Source organism: Thalia democratica, chromosome 5 (assembly GCF_965202585.1).
Source record: "Thalia democratica chromosome 5, ktThaDemo2.hap1.1, whole genome shotgun sequence".
NCBI lineage: Eukaryota > Metazoa > Chordata > Thaliacea > Salpida > Salpidae > Thalia > Thalia democratica.
The window spans coordinates 62,181,173-62,200,307 of NC_139169.1; the positions used below are offsets into that span (position 1 = coordinate 62,181,173).

Below are 19,135 nucleotides of genomic sequence, written 5' to 3' on the forward strand. Positions count from 1 at the left end.
TATTCTGGTGTTTCAAATATATAGAAAAAAGTTTTTACGTAAAATTTACAGGAGATTTAAAACACCGTGAAAAGGTCACAATGAATGAATACTTTTTTGAAATTAGCTGGACAGTTGAATAACAATATAGAATTGTATGATATTGAAGTGATTCAGCCCACCAAGAATGAAAACATTCCACATCTAACCCGCCGAACTAAAAACGTTGCCCACCACTAGTCTAAAACAAAGAAAAATGTTATATTTTTTCAGGGTTAGTTCACAATAAATCTAGATTAAGGTTATTAAAATAAATTAAGTTAGCCCAACATCTTTAACCTATAAACAATAAGTCATAGAAAAAACTTGCTAAAATTTACTTCCGTAAAATAATTGTTTTCTTTAGACAGCTTTGATCTTTTTTTTATACTTTTTCAAAAGTTTATAGCTCCATTGACTTAATAAAACGAATGACCAGCTTTATCACCTTGAATATCTCGTTGAAGCTTTTAAAAAAACTCAAACTTTTAGAATCACAATTTCGTTAAAAATATAGTGACGTACCGATGATAAAGAACTGTTTTCCAAATATGAAACGTAATTCATTTGTATATATTTAAAACTATCATGGGAATTACATTCTTTTGCTTTGTAAATTTTCTAGCTCGTAACAGCTGTTTTTTAAATTTTAGTTTGTCACATCAGTTCAGAGTTTCATTCTTTAGGTTTATCTAGTACTATGACAGTTTTTAGTATTAAACTGCGCTTAATGAAAAATTTGTAAGCATAAAACAGAAATTAATTTTGTTTTTGTTTCCATCTTTTACTTTTAACTAATATATCTTTTCTTTTTTAATAGTTGTATATCAAACATAAATCTTTATCAGTCTTTTAATTAAGCAGACCAATTTTCTGTTTTGGATTAAGATGCTCGATTTAATAGTATTGAACAATTTATGTAATCAAAAAAAGAGCAAATTCCTTTCATAAAAATGGACCTATTCTTAATAAATATTTTATCCCTGTTACAAAGCAAAATATCTGTTACTAGTTTTAGCACTGAGCAGATTGTCAAACTGTAACAAAAAATATTTACACATTAACATTTATTGTATGTTTTAATGTTTTTAAAAACAATAAAAAAAGATCGCTACTTCAAAAGGAGAGTCAAAATAATTTATTATTTCTATACTTTATTACAATACAATAAGAATACAAAATTTTGGTAAATAAGCTTATCAGAACTTAATTTTAGAAGTTAACACTAATTATTTTAAATCATATTTTCTGTACATCATTTGGTACGTTTGCATTAAAACTAAGTTTGTAATCTAAACGAATTAAAAAAATTAAATTAATACTTTAAAATTTTTAGAAAAAAGAAGAAAACAAGCTTTTTATATACAAACGAAAATTTATTAAATCACTCGCAAAAGTTGATTGTGTTATGGATATTATTTATTACTTAGTAAAACATTTTTGTGAGGTGATGCAAGATTAAAACTTCAGTCTAGAATTAATATTTTGTTTAGTATTGCACATAGTTAGTTTTCCTATTTAAAATCAATAATTAAAATTTTGTCATTATTCAACAAATAATATCTCGAAACAATTAAAATAATATTCTAATTAATTATTGTTGAAAGGTTTTTTGTTGTAAACAAATACCATTTGCAACTGAAAAGTAATATAGTTTTATTCATTATTAACTCGAAGTTTTTCGTATTACTTCCTTAAAACTTTATCAAGAATGAAAAATCAGTTAGTAATTTATTTTGCAAAAAATTAATAACTGGTAGTATTATAATGTAAACAACAGATATTTTAGATTTGAAATGTTAATAACACTAAATATAATAATGCTAACTGAACAAAATTTAAAACAAAGTTATAACAAAAAACACCAAAAACATTTAAATCAATATATACTTCAAACTGTTCTTTTTCAATTCAAAATTATTTGCGTATTTAATACAGGGTTTTCTTCCTCAATGACCATTGATTCCAAACTATAAATGATACTTTTTTTACATCGCTTTAAAACTTTAAAATTGTCATAGATCCTTGTGTTTTGGCAGGATTTGCAGTTATATCTGCAATGTTATGCTGGAATGTTGTGCTGTATTTGGCGGATCCTTTGTGGTCTTCGATTCGTCGGAAACTTTGTCTGGATGTCTCTCCAACGTAGGAGATGTTCTGATCTTCAGAGCAAGTATACTTGTAAATGACATTCGCATTGAAAGCTTCGGAGCATTTGCTTTTGTTGTTGAAGTAGTTAAACATTTTTTTGCAGTTTTATGCGGGTTTAACTTCTATGTTGTACTTTTGAAAAACCTATTTTATATGTTTTTGGAACTTCAATGAGGGATTACTTACGTAAATTGTCGTGAAATAAAAAGTTCTCGAGTTTTAATTTTCTTGATTTGACTTGGTTTTGCTTTTGGTTGTTTGATTTTGATTAAAACTAATGTTGTCAACTTTGTAATATTCTAAAAACTTATTAATTTTAGTTTCTATCAACTGTTTAGGATATGATTTTCAAAAGTTGATTTTTAATCTTTAAGAGTTCATCTTTATATTTCAAAAAACTAGAACTAATGTTTAGTAGTCTGTTGTATAGAAATTTATTAAGTCTAGTTTGAAAGCTTTTGGACACTAAATGGACACAAATTAATTACTAACTCATCTTTCATTCTTGATAAGATTTTATAAAGTTTAAAAGTAAGACGAAAAGTTTCAAATCAATAATGAATAAAACTATATTACTTCTTAGTTGCAAATGGTATTTATTCTAATAAATATTTAGTTAATAAATACCTCTAAATATCAAACTTATAAATAAGCGAACTAAAGCTGAAAACATTTTTTAAAGTGCTTTAAATTCATATATAAATGCTTCAAAATGTTAAATTTGTATTTATCTATGCTATTAAAAATATTTTAAAAATTCCTTTGACAAAAAAAAAAGTTTTATTTAAGTGCACAAAAATTAAATATTGATATAAAAACTCGAAAATAACAACTTTTAAACGAAATCATGAATATTATTTGAAATTTTTTAGTTGTACTTTCAGTAAGAAATAATTCACTGATTTGAAACGTGGATAATAAAGCTAAAATAGTTAAGTACTAGGTAGTTTTCAAACAATTACTACAAAATATATTTCTAAACAACGGGCTGTTAAATCATTTAAAAAAGTTTTTTTTTAAGTATTAAAAAAATTGTGTGGTATTAAACGGAGTTTATTTTTATAAACTTTTAAAATTTAAGTTACTTGAATATTAATTAAAAAAAAGTTCAGTTTGTTTATTAAACATACTTTAAATAACTATGCAAAAATCAACAGTTCCGGTTATCATACTATTATAATTTACAAACAATTTTATTAATAACTTAAAATGCTATACAAACAACTTGAAACTTTTTAAAACAAATTAAAACATAAAAAGTACAATTAGCAGAAATACCCCAAGCAGATATAAAATATTCGATTTGCGGATAAAACAAACTATAATACACCACTTCAAGTGTAATTCTGTCCAAGTAATACCTTATATTGAAACACATGTAAGTAAATTGCCATGTTTTATTTCCATTGTAAGGACGCAGATGATTTTTTAGACCAATTTAAAATTCACATTAATTTCTCATTGTCATACATAAAAATATTTTGATGAATGTTTTTGAAGCTACTATATATCAAGTATGAATTTAACTAATTTATATTTACTTAGTTTTTTCGACCTAAAAGAATCAAAGAAGTGTAAGAAATAGTGGTTTATTTGATTTGTTTGATTATAACTTGAACGTAAAATACTACTTATTTCTAAATAACTCAATTTTTTATCATTTAAAAGTTTATAAAAGTAGGAATCCAAACTTTGTTATAATTGGACTTTATAATTGCAAAATAACATACCTTTTATTGTTTTTTTATGTCTAAATTGTTAGTTTGACAATTTTTAAATTTAATTTTTGTTTAATTATAAAGTTAAGGTTTTATAGTTTTGATTATATATTATTTTATAGATAAAACAGTTTTAAAGGCAAACTTTTTGTTTGAAAAATAAATATATACTTAAATTCACTTAAAACAGTTTTAAATTTATACAAGATAAAAGTAAATGCTTCTTGTCTTGTTGTTTTAGGTTAGCTCTTGGTTTTAGTCATATTACTAAAAATTACCTTCTGTTACTTAATTACTTTTAGTTCTGAACCATTTAATATCTTGTATGAAAAAAATACACAAAAACTTTAAAATTTAAATACGCTTTTCTAGAAAATTTTTGGTAATAAATATTTTTTGTCAAGTCATTTTGAAATGTTTCTTGATTTTGTTTTAGTCTGAAATAGCTTACTAATAGCTGGTTATAACAATAAGTTCATTTAAGCTTTCTAGTCTTAATGCTTTTTATTGTTTTTAAACACATGTTAGATTGTAGAAGTAGGGATAACTAATGAACTTATTCGAAACGCATTTTTTGTTGCGAAAAACACATTTAAAACTTTTAAAACATAAAAAAAAATAAGTTAAATTAATAAATATTATATCATATAAAACGTTCGTTTAACAACTTTAATTATAAAATTTGTTCATCAACAATTTTTGTATTCAGTGAGTAAGTTTACCAACTGTAAACTTACTGTTTAAGTAACTTATTAAGAAAATAATTTATCATTAACAATAAAGATCTATTTTATTAATCACTTATTGCATACTCCAATTTGATTTTTGATGTATAAAAAAATTGATTTCGAAAACTTAATATGACCACATTTATAAGTACCATAGATGGTCTAATCTTTTCTAAGTTTGAGTTATATTTTTAATGACTAGTTAAATTAATTAGCAAAATACAAAAACAGTAAGATAATCATACGTCTTTAATAATAACATGAGTGTTTCTTCTTTTTTAGAAACAAATTTAAAAGCCACTAATAGATAAAGCGTGTCATTTGCTTTTTTACATCTCCGAATTACTTTTTTATGTATTGTATAAAAACGTTACTTACTAAGCATAATATAAAAAACATTAATAATCAAACATCAAACTTATAACCATTTTTTTCATATTTTTTGTAAAATAAACATCATGAAAGAAATGTATTAGAACTAAGTAAAATATTTTGAATCAGTCTGGGCAGAAATCTTCATTTATTTGCTTTGAATCAAAATAGTATTATTTAGAATTATTATTGTTCTTCTTTGCCTGAAGCATACAATTCTAGTAATTCTAGTAAGGAGAACTTAAAAACATACTTGGAAAAGAGTTACCACATTAAATAAATGGGAAATTGTGTAAAAAAATTAAAACTATTAAGTTGTTTAAGACAATATTTTATTAAATTTTGAATACTTGAGTCTGTATAAAGAAAAATATTTCCAACTAGATAATTTTGTCATATATTTATGGTTTTCTATAACTGTTAGTTAATTTGACTAAATTTATTGTGAAACTAAAACCTTAATTTTACATCTAACAGTTATATCTATTAAAATTTATTAACAAGACAAAAATCTAAATTTAGTAATGTATTATTTTTTTTTGTTTTAAAATTGTTTGATAGCAAACTGTACTAAAATTTAAAATGTTTTAGAAAAATTTTGATATTATACTTAAAATATATTAAACGCTCGTAACGTAGCAACTGATTAATTTTTGAATAAGTACACTAAACCAGTCTTTTTTTTATATTTATCAAGCCATAAATGTTTTAATCTTAAGACTTTATAAAATGTTGTTTGTTTATTTTCGTTTTTTTTTTATTAAAAATGAATGTGTAAGACTAATTGACAGAATAATTTTTTTTTTACAGTAATAAACAAGTCGTAAAATACTTCAAAAATTTACATAGGTGTTTTTGAGTTTAATTGATTTATTTTAAACAATGAAAGAACTTGATGGTTTGTTTGAGCTTGAAAGTGAACCAAAATTTGTAGTTTTCTTTAAACATTCCTCATTGCTTGTTGTTGTTTGAGAAAAACTGTTTTATTTTCTTTAAGGTAATTTGCAATACTATTTAAACTAACAAAGCTTTATATCTAATAAATAGCCTGTTTTCGTATATCTCAATATTAAGAAGTAAGTTGCTTAAACTTCTCTACTATTTATTTATAAAATGTTTAAAAGCTTTGCTAAATTAGCTAACAAAAATTAATTTTTATGTAAAGATACAAAAGTTAATTCTTATTTTGTATTTTTATTTATAGTAAATAAGTTTAGTTAAACTTTAGTATTTTTGAAAGTCGGTATTTGGAATAAATTAAATTGTTGAAAATATTTTTTTCTAAATCTGAACTGCTTTAAAAAAATATTTCTGAATATAATATAAGAAAAATATATTTCTTAATGAAATAAAAATAACTTACTTTGTGGTACTGGCTGGTTAGCATCTTGTTGATTTGGGTCACCTGATACGTATGTGTATACAATTCGATGTTCAGTTTGCCTTCTCGACTGTTTTTGTTATTCAAATTAAGAACAAGTTTTAATATAACGTTATTTTACTAAAGTACAGACGAAATTACATTTCTTGCAACGTATAGTACAAATTTTTAAATCTAAAATCAACTTGTGCAAAACAAATGGAATATAACTTTTTCATAGCTTTTTATTGAGTTTTTGAACTGATCTTAACTACACAGTAAAGTCGATTAAAAAATTGTGATATTAAAATTATGATTTTAAATATTTTTAAATTACATTACAGCACAAACTATATAAGTTTTTGTTTTTATATTACAATTATTTATATTCTTTTAATTTACATTCAGCATCAAAATAAATAAAGTAAACGTTGTTTTAGGCAACAAAATACTTTGTCTTTTTACTATTTTCTTTTTTACTGATGTAAAACAAAATCTTAAAAGGTAACTTTTTTTTCTTTAAACAAACTTAGAAAAAAACTGTATTTTATTTAACAAAGGTAGGCAAATAAAACTATCTAAGCATAGTGTTAAAGGTACTATCATGCTTTACAATTAAATAACTTTAAAAAAAAACTTTTACAGCTGAACATTCATTATAATTTCAGACTAATGTTTAAAGTATTAAAAAATTTTTAAATTGACTGTACATAGCAGTGGACTTTTAAATTACAAGTTAGAAATATTTAACTAATAAAAAAAAACTACTACATTATTGCATAAAAGATAAAAACAAGTTAAACTACATGTCCACAGCAGGATTTACACATGCAGCAGCTATAAGCAGAAGAAATTATCAGTATGACAAAATTTATTCCAGTTGTAGACAATATTGCAATTTGTGTTCTATATTTCGCAATTGTATAAGAAGTTCTCTGACAAAAATTTGTTATTTTAAGAAAAATGAATAAATGAACAAAACTATTAACAAAACCATTTTTTTGAAATTTAATTTGTACATAGTAAAGAAGTATAAATATTTTTCTACATTATTTTTTTTTTTCAAGCTGAAGTAATGAAATTTATTAATCTTAAAAATTTACATATACACCAAAATTAATAAAAATTTGTATACACACATAACTAAAAATTTGTTGTTTACACTTTATACATAATAAATATGATTTAATTAATAAGCTGATATTGTTGACACTACTTAAATTTTTTATTGTACAAATAAAGACTAAGCATTTATAATATTTCAAAGAACTTAGTTATTGTTCTGCTGAAATAAAAAAAACTCAATTTATAAACTATACGTAATATTTTTTTTCTATAATAGTAAATATTTAATAATGATATAATTTATAATGATATGATAAAAAGAGTTTAATTATACTACGTTACTTTCATTTAGAAATTTAGACAGATAAAAAAAAATACAAAGTAAAAACACACAACTTTTTAACAGAAAAGTAAATATAAAACTTGATTTTAACTTTGTTTATTAATCTAAAATAAATTGCTAACCCATTTATGAACAACAGTTTGACTTGATTGAATTGCAATTAAAATAAACGACAAGACAGCTCCTGCGATGCTAAATCCCATTAATAATCCGTTCTAAAACGTTATTTTTTCTTATACACCAAAAAAGATTTTTACAACAGTTTTTTTCATATGCTTGTTATAATACGTTACTAATATTGTAGTGAGGCTTTATTAAATAATTTAGAAAACTAGTTTTATAGTAATTTTTCGTACATGCTAATTAACAGTACAGAGTAATTAATTTTTTGCAAACTTGCCTTTTTTTGTGATGATGATTTTGACCCAGCTAGAACTCCAAAAACTCCAGCAAGAAAAGGCTAGTAAAAATATTTCAATTGTTGTTTATTGAACGACAAAAATAAAAGACGCTCAAAATATTTGGTCCTAGGACCTGGTTCACGAAAAAACCTTACGGTTATCGAGTCGTACACCACTTGGATACAGCTCAACGTCTTGTCCAGGATCAGAATTAGAAAATATAGAAGTTTAGTCTTGTCGAGAAATGTGTTTTGAATTAAATAAATTGAATATTATTTATACCAAACAACTAACTAAATTAAAAAGACTTTAACCTATCATTGTAAGTGCTTAGACTCTTAGAAACTTTAATTTTAATGAAAATAGTTACTTTATTTTACACATAGTCGGAAAACTTTTGAATTTTGACAGAGATACACACAGCTCATAAAAGGAGACAATACACTGGGATAATAGATACTGGAGGGTTCATTTCAAAGCAAAATTATGTGTCTACTTTTAATTAAAAAAGTTTAAAACTAAATAAAAGTTACCATTAAAAATACAGCATAGCTAAATTTTTCCAAGTCAATTTTTAAAACTTCTAAGCTTTCAAATACTGCTTTGAAAAAGTTTAGTAAACTGTTTTTGTCAAACTGTGGTTGTTATAAATTGTCATAAATGCAATATGAAAATAATTTTATTATAGAAATACTCACTAAAATAGAGCACCAAATACCAACTCCCAAAGAAATATTGGGAAAACATCGAGTTGTGGAGTTGTCTTCATAATACCATTCAGTATTGTATAAACTGTAATCATACCTCCCATCTTTTGTGCATGCTTTCATGTAAACTTCTGCAATGCTCATACAGAACATAGCGACAGAAAGAACTATTGTAATAAACTAAAAAAAAAACATTTTTTTCAAAACTCAAAAAAAAAATTTTTAGAATTTAATTAAATAAAAGTTTTTTTTTTTATTTAACATTTGGTTCTAACCCCAAGACCTCGAACTGTTTTCTTGAAATACTCTGTATTTTTACTTTCTGAAGGAACGTGACTGTTCCGAATAGAAGGCATTTCAATTTTTGCGTTTGGTAAAACCTCTTCTGTAGATCCACTAAGATGATTTTGCATTGTCGCTGCTTTATAGAACTTTAAGTCGTTCTTTGAACTGTTTTTTGAAACCACTATAAGGTATAATGTTATATTTAAGAATATTCAAATAATTTAAGAAAAAAATGTTTACAATTATTTTTTATCAATAAATAAATTAAAATAATTATAAACTGTAAAGCGAATTTTACTAAAAATAAATTTTATCAGAAATTTTCTTTACAAGAAGTCAAATCTGTACTAATTAAAATATTTAACAAGGAAATAAAAATAGATCTTTGAATTCAGTGTAACCAAAACCAACACTTTTGAATTTTTGGTTTTTGAGCTCTGTGTAAATCAAATAGTTTTGGTCAGTTAATAAGGAAGTACGTTTTTAAAAACAAAATTTTTATTAAATTACAAGAATACCTGTGTACAAAGTTGAAAACATTTTATTTTTTAATTATAGAACCCACATTTTTGAAATACAACTACTTATTTTGTATAAAAGGTGTATAAATAGCTTTTATCATGTAAGAGTTGTATGATAATATGTTTTTTATTTGAAACTTTTTTTTTCTAAGATTAAAAACTAAAATATACAATGTAAAATTTGAAAACTTTTCTGACTTATTTTTTTAAGATTCCTGTACTATTTCTTAGATACAAAGTATTTTAATGATAAACTGAAACAGAATAATTCACCAAATTTTAATGCAATTATCAGCAGTAAAGATTGTGTCTTTTTTTGCAACCTTAAGAAAAAATTTAAATGTACTAAACTTTGTATCATAAAATGTTTCAGGAACTTAAAAGTTCTCAGTTTTAATATATTAAAGATCGGAATGTTGTTTTGTAAAAATATTAAACACAAGAAAAAAAGTAGCAAATTCTGCATACGCTAGTGTGCTATTGTGATTATATTAAGTATAATAAACTAATTAGTTTTTAAATAAGTAAAACTTTAGTTCATATAACAGAAATCTTGAAATTTGTTCTAAAAAGTATTATTTATGCTGTATCTAAGATCACTCAGCGAAAAGATCTACTGATAGTTTATATTTCCACATTAAAAAAATAAATACTAGTATAAAAATATTAGCTTGATGTAAATCAATAATTAAACCATAACAATCTTTTTAATCTAATGTAGCACTGACAGTTTTAACCTGAATTCTTTTAAAATTTTACTTTAATAATTATTGACAAAGGAAAAATTTAATTCAAAAATATACATTATAAGTTTAGTCTGAATTAAAGAAAACTGTGTAAATATTTTTTTTAAACAAAACAAAATACTGTAAGATCAGCACTACATTTAATATTAATTAAAGAATATTTCTGTGAACGGCTTTATAAACACAAATTTAATAAAGCGTATCATATAATGTGGAATGCTCTCTTAAATATAAGTTTTTTTATTTCTTATTTGAATACAAGTTTGTGTTTTTAATGCAAAACGAATTTCTGTTTTAAGTGTATTTAAAAACTTTATTTCTTATTAAATATTTTGCTTCAAAAAACACTTGTATTTATTAAACTTGCTAAGTTATTATACTTACAGATTTTTATGAACATTAACAAAAAAGTAAATCTTTAAAGAAATAAATAATGTAAATACAAACATAAATAATTAAAGTTTTAGAAACAAGTTAAATTTCGCTTTTCAATACTAACTTAACAAGTTATTAATAACTTTGCCTTTGAATTGGCCTATAATAATATTATCACTCTCAGTATCAACAATAAAGCTTTGATTTATTATACAATTGTTTTTAAAGAAAAAAAAAACATGATTTTTATTTTTATCAATACGTAAGTGAAATTTATGAAATTAAAATACGGTGAAAACTAAAAATAACTTTAACAACGACTGAAATGTATTTTTAACCATAGGTTATTTCTTAGATTCTTTTTTAAAGCTATTAACAATCTAGACATAATCTATACTATTTATTTTTTTTGATAATGCGAAAACAGTTCTTGTAGCTTTAGTTTAAGATAAAATAACATCAAACTGTTACTAGTAAACTTTGCGTCGTGAAAATTTGGCAACGAAACGTTCAAAACACAAATGGAGATAAAATTTTACCGCGAAAACAAAGATAAGTTTTATACAAACATGAAGAAAATTTCAAGTTGCTGTTTATGCGTTCATAGTTTAAACTGCACTTATTCTATGTAAAGTTTAATTGTGAAACTTTTTGCTTAACCCTAATGGAGACATACTTTTGTATATTTTATCTTTCGTTTCAATAATCAAAAATGTAATGATTTTAATTTACACTTTAATTATGTTTATAAGTATTTAAACTTCGAACTACATTATAGTAATAAAAGTTATTTAAAACTTAATGTGTATTTAGTTGTAAAGTTTATACCTATATAAAAATTTAAAAATAAAAGGATTTAAAAATAAAAAACTTTTAAGTTTTAGTATTTGTAAGTATTTTAAAGTGTTTAATTATGTAAAAAATTGGAAAGTTTTTTTAAAGATTTAAGTATAAGATTTCAAGCATAACATTTCCCTGTTTGTTAACTTTCGTTATAATCTGTTTCATAAGCTTTTAGTTTTTAAGTAGTTTGGAATTTTAATTTATTTTGTAACTATATTCACTTTATCTTTCACACAAAAATTTTAATAATTAAAACTTATATATTTGACAAAAATATTTTCTATAGTCAAACCAATCTATTTTGGTTTTGGTTAATCTTTCATTAATAGTTGTTTACGTAACATTCCTATTTATGTCATATATTCTATTGCTTATTAATGCTTTTGTGACTTTATTTTTTTTAAGTATCATTAATTAGAACAATTATGTTTAGGCTTATTTAATAAATCCATTCCCTTGAAAATAAGGCTGTATTTAATTAAAGGAAATCATTAGTAATTTATTGAATTTTATCAAAAAACCATAAACTTCTATTCTTTGTTTTACCAAATGCTTATTGCAAAAAAAATATTTTTAGCTTAATTTTATAAATTTATAAAGAATAAATATGTAGTGATAAAACTTGTTACAAAGTTCAAAAACTACGTTGAACTAAAGTACAAAATCACTGATGCGTTACAACGCACGTTTTATTGATCACGTGACATCATTTAAGTTTTATAAACATTTTTTTAATTTAAAGTACACTTACATATAGAAAACTAACTAATTTTATAACAACTGGTCGTACAAAATTTTATTATCTGAACTGATAGAAAGTTAAACTTACGCAATCAAGTACTACATTTAAAAAATTTATACTACTATCTGGTGTACTGTTCATAAGTTTTATGGTTTGATTGTTGCTGTACACGACATAAAATAACTATAACAAAATGGTAGTGATGGTAATCGAGATGTTCTATCAAATAAAGAGTAAAAGATAGGTTTAGTATTTTATAGATACTCGTACTGTATAGAAACTTTAAAAAAATACTATTGCTGAAACGAAACATAAACTGTTGAATGTCTGTCCTGCACAAAACTTTAAAAGGTATCTGTGGTTAGCCACTCGATAACCGAAAGATTTTTCGTGCACAACGTCCTAGAACCAATTGTTTTCATCGACTTTTTGTCGCTAAATAAACTATAATATAATGATATATAAAAAATTTAAATGACATTTTATTGTTTATAATGGTTTTTGTTTTGGTCGATTTATATATAATGATTTTTTTTTCTAATTTATCATACCCCTACATTTGTAAACTTTCTTATCGTAAAAAACATTAAAATTGTTTAGGTTTTAAAATATTTTTAAGTTAAAAATTGTATCACAAAGTTCATATATATTTGAAAGAATACATAAACTAATTGAAAATATTACAACTACACTAACTGTAAAAGTTTTCTCTAGTTTAGTTGGAATTACAACGTATAAACTACAGTAACAACAAATGGTAACAGTTTACAGAAAATTTAATAAAAAATATAACACACGTTACAACGTTGTTACAATTTCAGCTGACTACAGCGAAGTTGTAGAGTATTTGGTTAATTTGTGTGAACAGCGTCAGTCAAAAATTGTCGGTTTGTTTGATAAAATGTCATCAACAGATGTTAACTTGGTTGAACAGTTGTCATCAATTATAATTTTTTGTTGTTGAATAAAGAGAGCTGTTTGGTTTTTTTGAGAGTGTTTTAAAGTAAGTTTTATTTTAATACTTTTAAGTTATTATGAAATACTATAGTTTTATTTTTAAATTTTAAACCAGGTTATTGCTTACGATATAACATATCACGGGTCTGGTTTATAACTTACAATAACGTCCTGTTTTATCTTGAAAACAACACTCATTAATTCTTTGTTACTACGTTCACTAAAAATTATGTCTATCAATGGGTCCATTAAAATTCTGTTATTTAACTAACAAAGTTAGTGTTTATTGACTAACTATAAATTTTTACAAGATTTTTGCGATAAAACAATGAATTTGTTCACATAGTAAAATAACATAGTAGAAAAACAACAGGTAACAATAAAAAGAAATAATGAAAATATAAAATATTAGAATTTAGCTGCGCTAAGCGCGCAAACTAAAGGCTACTGTGTTGCGGTCATTGTGTCAGCTAGAGACTAATGACCCAACTCTTAATGTTGTTTGGAAATAAGATAAACTTTTGATGGAAGGAACAAGTGGATAAATATAAATTTACGAAATTGAGAATCGATCTCGTTACAGTTTAAACTACTTGTTAAAAAAGAATGCGAGCGTCCACAGTATTAGAAAAATATTTAAGCGATTAACAAGTACATATCTACAGGGTTTATTCAATATTTTATTAAACTATAACCTTGATTTAAACTAGTAAGAAAAACAAACTTGGGTTTTTATTTTCTATTTTCTAATGTTTTGTTAGCAGTAAAATTTTAAAAGTTTTTGTAAAATAAAACTGTATTAAAAAACATTTTTGCTAATTGAAAACCTTTTTTTTTTAAATTTTTTGTTTAAACAAAAGTTGAAGTTTAGTATATTATATAAAATACAATATTTCAAAAGTCAGTACGTTTTGATAAGTGTTTAGGAATTTTGTTTAGTAAGGTATAGCTATAAAACTGACTTTTTTATATTGTTTTATTTAAAAGCAAGAAAAAAAAAGTTAAACCTTTTTAAGTATGAAAAGTAAAATGAACTTTAATAAGAAAAGCTTATAATATAAGTAGGCTACAGTTCCAATTCAAATTATTTCAATATTTTGTATGAAGTTAACCACAGTAAGATTTTGTTTATCTTTTATTAATCTTAAAATAAATTTAAAGGACATATAAAAAAATAAAAAAAACAGTATTTTTTTTATCTTACATTGTAATAATTGAAAAACGTTTTTAGTAGTTATACAGTTATTGATGACAAAATTTAGTACAAACTAGATTGGAAAGTTTTTTTTTGTTTGAAGTTATAAGTGTAAATCAATAATAATATGTACTAAAAATCTAAAAGATACAAATTTTTACAAGGCTGTCAAATTACATCTAGCCTTTTAATGACTAAAACTTGATGCATTAGAAATTGTTTTATGCTATAACATATATTATAAACTGTACAGGTAACGAAAACTTTTTTATTATATTTGTTGTAAAACAAACATTAACATTTTGTCAAAGTCTCTATTTAAAAAATCAATAAACAAAGTCAGGTTTTATACAGTATACTATCAAAATCCACCCGAGTCAAAATCGACCTGATCAAAATGTAACGCGATGTAAACATGATACTACGTGCTAAAGTGACGCAGTACTAAAAAGACGCACCCTGCTAAAAAGCCTACCCGTGCAAACGTGCGAGGTGCAAATCTGACCTTCTGTTGATTGGGTTGAATTAAATAGGTTGATACTGATCGGATTTAATTTGATCGGGTGGATTTTGATTGGGTTGATTTTGGTCGCGTCGATTTTGATCGGGTTGATTTTGACTTGAGTTGATTTTAATCGGGTGGATTTTGACTTGAGTTGATTTTGATCGGGTGGATTTTGACTTGAGTTGATTTTGATCGGGTGGATTTTAACTTGGGTTGATTTTGATCGGGTTGATTTTGATCGGGTTGATTTTGACTAGGGTGGATTTTGATCGGGTGGATTTTGATGGCGGGTAGATTTTGATCTCGGGTGGGTTTTGAACGTGTCCCATTTTATACACAACCGTATTTTTAGTTGCTAAAGATATCTTGCATTAACTCTTTTTTTAAGAAATAAATTAAACTTGTATCAATAAAACTTCCGGGCGATAATATTTTGATGTTATTTCGTTAAAAAAAACAACTTAGTTTTTAGTGATTTAATTAAAAAAGTTACTTATTATCATATTTCATTAAATAAAAATTAATTGAAACAACTAATTATAAGTCATTTAAAAACAGTAAGGAAATAGAACTGAGATTTAAGAGCTAGCTAGTGGTATTGTTTTACTATTTACCTTTATAAGTATAACAAAAATTATTTTAAAAGAAATTTAATAAACCGTTCGATGTAAAGGTGAAAAGAGAAAGGTATATGTCTTAAAAAGTAAGCAAAACAAGAACCAAAAAAATACCAACAGCTATATAAAAAGTATAGTATAAGCTGGCTAAATCTTAAGTTGTAACATTGTTTATTTACTAGTAGTGACCAAAAGTTTATTTTTCCTCTATATTTTTTTTTTCACTGTTTTTTTTAAATTTAGTTTTTGGTATGATTGGTAACTTAATAGAAAAACTTCAAGCTTGCAAAAATTTAGTTCATTACTTTACATTTGTTTCACGTATGGACATTGGACAATCATCTCAAGTAAACAAACTAATAAGTGAAAATGGATACTTACTTTACATTTTGGTAATTAGGCATTTAACAGTTTAGAATAAAATTAAAGACTTAAGTTTAAACTAGGTAATAAGCTGTTAGCATCATAGTAAAAAACAAGAAAAACAAGGTACAACACGTATGAAACAAATTTAAAAACTACGTATGAAAATTATAGCTAAGCAATTTTAAAAAAGAGTTAGCAACAAGGTTTTTAAGTAATATTTTGAATTTTCTAACTAATTCAGATCTCGAGCTGAAAATTAATTGAATTCACTAGCATTTTCTTTTTAAGTGACCAATTTTATAGAGAAAGTTGCTCGCGGGCCGCAACTACTTATAAAAGATGCAATGATGAACGAAGTTTCACTATCTTTATCACAAACGTGTTAAATTGTGCGCTGAAAGAAGACACTGTAATTACAAACTGTTAAGCTGAGAAACTAACAGTAACTTTATACTACCAAATGTTGATAACTTTTTAGAACTCTGAAAGGGAGTATCAATTCTTTTTTTGATTAACTATGTTTAAGGGAAAATTATACAGTGTGACACGAGCAAATACTGATACAATTTACATAGAGTTTTGATAAGGAGAAAACAAAGAACAGTTAAGATAAAAAACTCCTGGTGTAACAAAAAACATTGAGATGTATTTACTATTTATAGGGGTCTGTCGAACAGGCGTCAGTTATAGCAGTGAGATTCGAGTAAAGACCTTTCCAGATGTAGTTTTAGAATTCAACTTAATTATTATTTGTATTGTTTATTGTAAACCTCTTTTTTGAACACTGTTATTTTCTTATGTATGTTTTCTAATTTAAAACTCAAATAGTAAAAACTCAACTTAGTTTATTCATTCATTATTTAATTTTCTCTTAGATTAAAATGAAGTTATAAAGTTTTGACCTAATAAAGTATTTTCTTAATGTATGATTTTCTTTATATTATTTTAGAACATGTACTTGTTCTTCAATATAAAGCATAAGCCTTAACTGACATGTGTGATCTATATAGAGTAGCATATTAAGTAGTGTTCAGTATTAAAAGTGTTAGTATAGTTAGGGTCAACTTGGTTGTTATTTAAAGTGTAGGTGAAATGTGTACTATAACTTTAAAGTTTGTCATTTAAGTAGCCTACATACTCTGTTGGTTATAGTATGCTTATAATTAATAAATACGTTGCGGGCCGAATACTTTTGCTTCAATTTTTTTTTTATCACAGTTCAGCAAGCTCTGTCTAAAATTTAACTCAAGTCGGTTATTGTTTTGAGTTAAGAACATTGCGGTAGAAATTACTGAACGAATGAACAAATGAAATTAATAGCTAAACAAATATTTAAACTTGCTAATGTTCTTCATTGCTAAAATGATAATAATATTTTTCTTAAACATTTTTACAGGTGTTGTTTACGCAATTTTAATTGCGAACTATGTATATACTTGTTAGATTACATTTTAAGTATATTAAATTTAATTTTTAAATATGTCATGTATGACTTGTATTACAAATTTATAGCCAAATCTACTTCACTCAAGCTTACAGTAATTTCGAATTTTTTTAATGATTTTACTTAAGTCTTTTTAAAATACTACTTTGCTAAAACACAAATTACATTGTTTTAGTTTATAAACTGTTTGAAACTATAGTTAAATTTTTTCATAAATTTATGTTGTTAAAATACTTATAAAAACTGTTTAAGAATCTTTGTTAACTAATAGGATCACAAGTTACGATTAATCATTAAGTTAAATTTAGAACAATCCTTATTGTAAAAAACTTAGCATACTCTTAAAAGTTTATTTGTTCGTCTTAAGCATAGTAGATAAAAAGCAATCTGTTTAATATAATTGCTATAAATTGAATATTTAATCAAGTAGTACTTTATTTATCATTCAAAAACCTTAAACTATACATAAACTCACACAGTGTTTACATATGTATTTATTTTACACGAAGATAATTTTTATAGCAATTTCTTTTGAAAGACTGCTCGTTTACAGAGGACATAGTTAGTAATTCTTATTTGTAAAAGTTTATAAAATCTTCAGCCTAATTCAATTCCGTAACACTGGCTATCACATGACAAGCGGCTAACCCTGTAATCCATATAAAAACAAGTTTTCAGTGTTAGTCTGAGTCCTACCGATCCACTCCCTGAAATTTTCAAGTCTCATGAAATCCGCAAAGTCATGCTGCACATGTATCGCCCTGAAAACTCCAAACAGCTTCCAACTTCCGTCCGAGTCCTTGCACAGCAGGGGGCTGCCCGAGTCCCCGTGCAGCGGGTACACCCCGTTCCTGTCCTGCAGATTGAAGCCAATGTGGTGGTTGGTTACGTCTGTGACGAGCAAATGACCCATTTTCAACCGAGGCGAACGGTTGAAGCTTTGCTGGGTTATTTCATTTAATTGGGTATTCCCCCATCCTCCGACCAGGCACAGGTCTCCTGGCGACGGAAGTTCGCGGTCCCCATGGCCGCGCATGGCCGGCAGACCGATAGTCCTGATGCGATCGTTGACGGTGATTGGTTGTTGGAAGAAGAGCAGGCCCAGGTCGTAGTATGTGCGGTTGGCGTCGTAGTTCGGGTGGCGCAGTATCGCGTCCGGATTCCTTTCCCGTCGAAAAATCCCATTAATGGGTAGCGACGATTTGTCCCCGGCCACCACTTTGACGTCGTAGTTCCGCCTCGTGACACTGTCCCAGATGCAGTGGGCGGCGGTGATGACCCAACTGTTTCCGATCACGCTTCCTCCGCACTCGCTTCTACTTTGCGCGTGCCTATGCCTGTGGACCTGCACCGCGAACGGAAAGAACCCATCGTTTACCTCCGCTCCGCCCATCATCTGTCCTCTGGTGGAGCGGAGCAAGCAAAATAGAAGAAGTATGCAAAGTTTCATTTCAACCGGTTACTTTTAAAACAAACAGAAAATAAAAAGTTTTTCATTCATTTTCTTGCGCCACTAAATGTTTTATTTTTATCTATTATGACGTAATGAATAAAGTTAAAAAATAAAACCCATTGACTAAATAGTAAAATTTATTGAAATTTTATTCACTACTAATCACTATTACTTGTGTACTTTATACTTTAAAGGTGGCAATTAAAGTTCTCAACTTAAATAA

At 25.5% G+C, this 19,135-nt stretch overlaps 2 protein-coding genes across 2 annotated transcripts; both read right to left on the reverse strand.

Moving 5' to 3' along the window:
• Positions 1 to 5,620: 5,620 nt before the first annotated feature.
• On the reverse strand, positions 5,621 to 9,668 carry LOC145836962 (uncharacterized). Its single transcript, XM_082944730.1, has 8 exons — positions 9,560 to 9,668; positions 9,139 to 9,313; positions 8,855 to 9,043; positions 8,156 to 8,215; positions 7,878 to 7,970; positions 7,154 to 7,282; positions 6,351 to 6,438; positions 5,621 to 5,965 (listed from the first exon to the last, which is right to left on the reverse strand). Exons 2-8 carry the CDS (start codon positions 9,274 to 9,276, stop codon positions 5,928 to 5,930), a joined length of 735 nt encoding a protein of 244 aa, XP_082800856.1. The 5' UTR covers positions 9,277 to 9,313; positions 9,560 to 9,668; the 3' UTR covers positions 5,621 to 5,927.
• An 8,434-nt stretch (positions 9,669 to 18,102) lies between these two features.
• On the reverse strand, positions 18,103 to 18,909 carry LOC145836715 (serine protease 1-like). The gene has a single exon (XM_082944496.1). The coding sequence runs from the start codon at positions 18,907 to 18,909 to the stop codon at positions 18,103 to 18,105; it is 807 nt and encodes a 268-aa protein (XP_082800622.1).
• Between the last annotated feature and the right edge of the window lie 226 nt (positions 18,910 to 19,135).